The following is a 7,378-nucleotide window of genomic DNA, read 5'->3' as shown; positions in this document are numbered from 1 at the left end:
AGAAGAAACTGAAGGATGTCGCAATGGTTCCTAGAACTATTGATTAACTCCAGTACCATCAACTTTGAGTAATGTAATGCCAAAACCCATTGTAACTCAGTTTTGTAAATGTCTCTTCTGTTTCATATAATTGAGAGTTCACATTCCAACTTTAATTGACATAAGCAAATAGGAGACAACAAACATCATACAACTCATGCCCAATATTGAGCACAAACTAAGATACAACTGAAAATAATAGCGATGAACTACTGCGAAAATTAAGTAAAGGAACTACATAAAATGTATATTCATAAAGCTTGTCAGTGGACATTACCTTAATATCACCTGTGCCAGGAAAGAACATGTCACCATACTTGTGGAAACTTACAGTCATTACCCTACAAATATGTATAGACAAAATCAGATGGAAATCTAAAGGCTCTCGAAGAGACAGCGACATTACTATACATCAACCTCACACTACCCATCTTAGAAGACGGAAGCCTGAGATAGCAACTAAACTGAATATATGGTGACAACAAAAGAATAGGCGTCTATGGAGGCTCTGAAGATCAGTGAGACACATCCTATCGACAATTACAGTCATGTATTTTATTATCCACAAAAGCATGAACCTGTCAGTGAAATAGAAGGCTTCTTCAACTCCATCTCCATGATGGACATCAATGTCAATATAGAGAACCCTAGCATGATACTTGAGAAGCTCGAGAATTCCCAAAACTAGGTCATTAATGTAGCAGAAGCCTGACGCCTCACACTTCTTTGCATGATGCAGCCCACCAGCCCAATTAATAGCAATATCACATGTTTTATGATTTAGTCTTCGAGCCGCATCTGAACAATAAAAAAAAAAGCTTAGAGAGATCACAAAACAGAAAGAAGCATTGGCAATTTTCCTATTACCTAGAGTTCCTCCAGCATAGATTTGGCAGAACTCAAACAAATCATCAAAGACTGGGCAGTCCTCTCCAAGGTTGTCTGGGACAATGAATACAATGAAGAAGTCAGATAAGTTAAATATAAGAAAACCCAAAATACATGGAGACATGATTTATAGCAATTCCATTTAGTGCGACAGGCATATTGTGGAAAGTATAGCAGACAGTTCTTTATTTAAGTACAAACAGCTAAGCTTCCATTTGCATACAACAATTTGTTGAGAGATCAGACCATCTTAATGTGTTCCGCTTCTATTTTAAGTATATACATCCGAAGACCTAAGATAATATAGCACTACCTAAGATTCAGGTAAATCATTTTCGGAGTTTTTGGTTCGGTGTCACTCTGAAGTTACGCAAGTTTGAACAAATGCTGCTGGCGTTTGGTTCATATAAACAACTGTGGCGAGCCACAAATTCTTAGGCACATGGTCCACTCGTCATACACATGTTCTAACCAAGTTTTGACATGATTTTTACAGCTAAATATAAGAAAGTAATACATGCGGCATGTATTTTATTGTGAAAATAGCAAAGCCTGTGAGAGTACTTTGTAAAAGAAAAAGATGTCATAATCATACATCTAGTTAATTCACTTGCATACAAGTGCTGGGTATCAGGAGTTATTCGGTGCAAGAATTCCACATAATCAGCAGAATGGAACTGCGCAAGCTCTGTTGGATATGCTTTGTGGGGTCTCTGCAAAATCCAATGGGAGCAAAATAAGGTAAAAGACACATTTAAACAATTCATAAGTACAAAGAAAGGGGATGAACATAATTCAATACCGACATATATCTCCATTTTCTTGTGAAGATCATATGATAACACGAGATGATGTGTCATGCAAAGGCGATGCGGTTTCATCGGATGATTTGGCCCAAAGTACACATTGCCAACATCCCCTGAGATGTTCGGTCACAGAAAAGTAACCAAGTAAGCAACCATAAAAGGTTGAACAGCGAAAAAACTTATATAGTGTTGAAGGTGTGTGGATTTTCTACAAACAACACAGTTAAGGAACTAGTCATGAGAACCAAATCAAATAAACAGCGCAGCAATTTTTACCATTTGACTTCCTTATCTGACCTAGAATGAAGCATACACTAACGCAATTTTACAACGCACTGACTGCTAGGTTGAACAACTCAAGGAAATAGTAGGCCAAATAACAGGGTCACACCAATTCTAGTTGAACAGATCCCGATGGCACATAGCATCAAGAAATTTTCCTTCGTCGTATAGCCATAGCACAGGCTTCGACCGCAATGACCCATGCTGACGCCTTGCTACTACAAATCGGCGAAACAAGCACAACACACCACTATACCCACACAGTATTTCCCCCTACTATCGAAATTGCGAGATGAGACAGCTAGGAGAGGTAAGGGTAGCGACTTGCGACTAGGAGAGAACTAGGTATGAACGGTGGTTGGTTGGGGGATTTGGGGGGTGCAGTGGAGAAGAGGGGGCATAGGGAACATACCATCGTAGAAATAGGATATCCTGTCTTTCTCCAACATGACCTCGCTCTCGAGCGGCCGCCTGCCTCTACAGGCGGAGGCGGCGCCGAATGGAGGCGGCCGGGGAAGCCGACAGCGAGTTCGCGACGGCGGAGGCGGCGGCGAAAGTTGGGGCGGTCGTGCGTGAGGAGGAAGGGGAAAACCGAGCGAGGCGATGGCTCTGGGGAACGTTCTGGACCGGCATGGACAGTCAGGATCGTGTTGGTACCATGATTGGACGGTCAAAGTTATTGCGCGGGTGAAGTATTTCGCCTCGATTGGTACTCAAAAGTAGTACTGGTTTTGTTTTGAGCTGCTATTTCTGATTCTGTATAAAATAACTGATACTCAAACGGATGTATGTAACGAAATACGTCTACGTAGGAAAGAAGTATGTCTACTAGAGGGGGTGAATGAAAGTTATAAATTTTCTTTGAAAACTTAAATCTCTCAGAAACCAGCAGCGGAATAAGTGAATAGTAAACTATGAAGAACTACAACAGAGTGCCGAAGGGGTACTAAATCATGCATCGAAGTAAATCACACGAATGAAATGCATTGAATGTAAACAGAAGTGACAGAGGTAACCGAAGATGCTCAATGGCGACAAGGTATTTGTTCGACCAGTTCGTCCTTCTGCACAAGGACTACGTCTGGTTGGAGGGGCTATGACTTAACATGGAAGATAAACTCTCTTCACTCTATTCTCCTCGACAATCGATTCATCAACCGATGCCGATCACTCGTGGTAGATACTTGAAGGCAATCTCCTAACCTTTACAGACTTCTTCGAGAACCACAATGACTCTTGGTCTCCGAAGAAATTGGCACATAACTGTCTAGAGAGTTTACAGCTCTCAAGAGTAATATGCGAAGCGTACTAAACTTAGATTTCAGTGATGCTGAACCACTATCTAATTCTTCGGCTCTAGGATTTTTTTTTCTCGGTGGATTTTAAACTCAAAACGCTCTAAGAGTGGGTTGCTCAACAATCTTCTCGGAATCAAACGGAGCAGCCACCGGATAAAGCCGGCGCGGGGTGGCTATTTATAGCCGCTGCCTTCCCAGATGGGAAATGACCATTTTGGACACGCGGGCCAGCCGACACGTTCACAACGGTCGGATTTTGGAGCAACGGTAACATTACTTGAGGAACAAGTAATGCTAACTCCTCGGTCCGAGTCAAATCTCTCGCAACGAAGAAGATCACAGTCTCTTGGTGGCAAGTATTTGCTCGAAGCTCAAAGATATTTCTCGCACAACTTTCATAGAATTTGGGTTTAGCATCAGAGAACCAAAACTTCGAACGCTACACCCCTCTTAATAGTACGTGGTTCTATGACTCAATGAAAGGAGAAGAACAACGAAATAAATGCTATGTCTTCACTTCGTCTTCATTCTTCCTCGAGCGCAGTCACTTGCTTCGAACATGCACCGAACCAATTGCTTAAACTTCAGCAATTTTTAGGGGTCACTCTTGTTAGCTTTATCTTCGGTGATAACCTTCGCTGACGCACAGGGAGATTATCTTCGTCGTTTGCATCAAACTCCTCGATACTCCAAGGACCTGTTACTCTGTGTGCACTACCAAACATATAAGTCCCATATTGTTTATGTCAACAAACTTCAAAAACATAAGGGGACTATCATTGCACCAACAATCTCCCCCTTTTTGGCACAGGGAGATTATCTTCGTCGTTTGCATCAAACTCCTCGATACTCCAAGGACCTGTTACTCTGTGTGCACTACCAAACATATAAGTCCCATATTGTTTATGTCAACAAACTTCAAAAACATAAGGGGACTATCATTGCACCAACAATCTCCCCCTTTTTGGATGGTTGTTGACAAAACAGATAATCATCGAAGTGAAGATAGATAAGTAAAATGTAGAACAAACAAGAGTGAACTTGCGTTACTTGACTCAATGATGAAATATACTCCCCTAGATGTATGCAGGGTCAATTGATATACAATTAAGTTCCTTGCAATTCATTTGAGTGTATGGAGGATTTTCAATCATACGAGGTAATGATTCACACTGATGATAGATAATCCAACGAGAATATAGTGCAAACGTTCATGACTTCTGATAATAATTCCACTTGCAAAACAAATACTTTGAGAGAGAGAATACTGCAGTAGGTGGGCCCACTAATGGGAAAACTTTGTTTTTGCCACTCTAATTTTTGCCCACTTTGCTTATGGCACTCTAGAATTTGACATTTCACTTTTGTCACTCTTAGCTTTTGACAATATATCACTTTTGCCATTCTGTGGCAAAGCAGAAATTTTAGAGTGGCAATTGTGATACATTGTCAAAAGCTAAGAGTGGAAAAGTGGAATGAAAAATTATTATTTTTGCCATGGAATGGCATTTGTGATGTATTTTCAAAAGCCAAGAGTGGCAAAAGTGAGATGTCAAATTCTAGAGTGGCATAAGCAAAATTGGCAAAAGCTAGAGTGGCAAAAACAAAGTTTTCCCCTTATTAATATTACAGCCCATATCAGAAGTTTTACATCAGAGCACAATAACTGGCTTAAATTGACTCAAGAGATAAAGTAATTAAACACAAAGACCATCAGAGCAAATCTAACAAAACTCTCGATGTTATTCTCCCCCCTTTTGTCAACTAGTGTCAGAAAGGTGATGCAAACACGAGTGCGAGAAGGTGAATCTGATTCACTCTGAGGCTTCGCCCGAAGAACTTCCCGAAGAGGTTTCTGACTCGAAAGTGGCTGGGAGATCTTCAACGTCATCATCATCAGCAGATTCTTCAATACCGACTTGGGGCTGAGAAGTTGAAGGCACATTAGGATCAGCCTGTTCGGTTTTGCGAGACAGAGAGTTTCCTTCAGCAGGTTTCTTAGTGGGCGAGGTCGCTTCTGACTCGTCAAGCAATTTGCGTAGCTGAATCAGAAGTAAATTCTTTGTTGGTTCACGAGCTGGCAGAGGTGGAGTAATGCGATCTTGAAAATCTTCAGCAGTAAACCCTTGATCAATATACTTATAGAGTTCTTGGAGATGTGAGTGGTTGAGTTGCTTCTTTGAGAAAAAAATTCGAAGCAATTTCCATAGACGCTTCTTGTTTTCTATTGTGATCATGTGCACAACTTTTGTTCGGTTGTGAATAGCATTAAGTTCGGCAGCCAGATGCTCTTTTTCTATCAATAGCAGTTGTTGAGTGCGCATGCTCACTTCAAGATGTGAAGGAGGTTGAGTGTTCGGCAGACGATCACGTTTAGGAAGCTTGGGTCCATTGAACGTAGTATGATAGTCAGGACTTGACACTAGAGCTTTTCCCAAAAAGAAATCTTCCATAACTTTCAGCGTATCACGCACATGAGGAATGAAGCTTTTGTGACTGACTTTGGCAAGATATTCGGTCTTCATTGCATAGTCAATCACTTTCTGAATCCAGGGCGCATACACCTTGATGGTTTTTGGACATTGAACTGAATCCATCAGTATGCGCAGGAACATGCCTTCGACATCGAAGATGAATCCTTCAAATATAGCATGGATGGTGTTTCGAAGAACATCAGAGATGGCGTTGTCAGTATTCATTCCAGCCAGCAGACAGAGAGTGTAAGTGAGAATATGATAAAGTGTTTGATTATCAAATGTCAAGTGCTCAGGCAGGGGAGGACCATTGTAGTCACGAATCTTATCTTCATCCATTGTGCATTGGAAATCTTCATCAGATATAGCATCAATGTTATGAACCCGAATTTTTGTCTTGCCATGTACAAATCGAGGGAAATGAAAGTGAGATACAAAGTCCATGACAGAGCATTTTATTCGTTTTCCTTCAGTCATCCATTCCATGATCCACTTTGTAGTGTCAGATTCATCACCGGAGATGTATAGTGTTGCATAAAATTGAAGTATAATCTCCCGGTTTCAAGGATGCTGATATGCAAAGACATGCGAGAGTCCAAAGTCTTCGATATCTTGCAGTACTTGTGTGAAGCATCCGAGGCTTTTCATCGCAGCAAAATCAAGAAACTCATGAGGGAAAATCTTGAGGCTGTCATACAGAATCCGTGAATAATATGTTGCATGTTCTTGAGTTCAGAATCGAGGAGAATCAGATGTGCGGGGCTTGCTGTAGGGACTCTCTTGAAAGAAAACTGGATGAGTGTTTCTATTGAACAGAGGCCCTTTGACACCAAATCTTGTCGAAAACAATGGTAGGCGCTTGCGAGGATAAGGGTATGTAAGCTCATCTTCAACAGAGATAATTTCATCGCCATAGATAACAGAGTCGGAGTGATGAACCGATGCTGATTTAGCTGCAGAAGGATCAGAGGCTCTTCGTGCAGTGTTGAGTGAGATTCTTAGTGGAGAGGGATTTGTCACTTGTTCAAGAGCTGAGTCAGGCACTGAATCTTTATCAGCCACTAGGGGCTGTTTTGCAATTGCTTCAGATGTAGTTGGAGGAACATAGGGTGGAACCGAATCAATTGGTTCAACTCGGCAGGAGAAGCTTGTTGTTCAGATCAAGGAATTTCACCTTCTTCTGACACTTGGTGTTGAGAAGGATTTGCTTCATGAGCTGGAGAAGACACAGGCACTCTTTCAATTGGCCTTGGCAAAGTTGTTACATCTGCAATTGGTTCATGAAGAGGAGAGTTTTCTCTCTGTGCATCAACATCTGGAGGAGGAGCATTCTTCTTCTTTTGCTTCAACGGATCAATGTGCCCATTAACCAGATCATCATAACTAGTCACTTTGGCTTGGTGATCAAGGCAAATATTGCGATGATTTGATCCAGATCCGAATGAAGTCCCAATCTCCTGTGCTGAAGAATTGTCAGAGCCTTGTTAACATCCTCATAAGATTCTTCAAGCTGCTTGATGACAAACTTGGATTTCGTATCTTTCATACGGTTATCAAGCTCCTTGAGTTGTGCAGTGAGGTCATTGATCTC

The 7,378-nt window shown here is 41.4% G+C and overlaps 1 protein-coding gene across 2 annotated transcripts in view; it reads right to left on the bottom strand.

Annotated features, from left to right (window-relative positions):
* Window positions 1-2,694, bottom strand: part of LOC123053230 (histone deacetylase 9) — a 5,875-nt gene extending 3,181 nt beyond the window's left edge. Inside the window, exons 1-6 of one of the 2 annotated variants that reach the window (XM_044476676.1) lie at window positions 2,428-2,694; window positions 1,734-1,846; window positions 1,523-1,640; window positions 907-981; window positions 618-837; window positions 317-380 (exon numbers count right to left, since the gene is read on the bottom strand). In XM_044476676.1, coding sequence (XP_044332611.1) covers window positions 317-380; window positions 618-837; window positions 907-981; window positions 1,523-1,640; window positions 1,734-1,846; window positions 2,428-2,464 — 627 coding nt within the window. In that variant the 5' untranslated portion in view covers window positions 2,465-2,694. Of the gene's footprint in view, window positions 1-316; window positions 381-617; window positions 838-906; window positions 982-1,522; window positions 1,641-1,729; window positions 1,847-2,427 lie in introns of both variants that reach the window. The other variant, XM_044476677.1, reaches the window with a different exon arrangement.
* Between the last annotated feature and the right edge of the window lie 4,684 nt (window positions 2,695-7,378).

Source organism: Triticum aestivum, chromosome 2D, assembly GCF_018294505.1.
Source record: "Triticum aestivum cultivar Chinese Spring chromosome 2D, IWGSC CS RefSeq v2.1, whole genome shotgun sequence".
In the NCBI taxonomy this organism is placed as follows: Eukaryota; Viridiplantae; Streptophyta; class Magnoliopsida; order Poales; family Poaceae; genus Triticum; species Triticum aestivum.
Note: the sequence above shows the minus strand (reverse complement) of the source record. Positions and strands in the feature narration are given on the sequence as shown.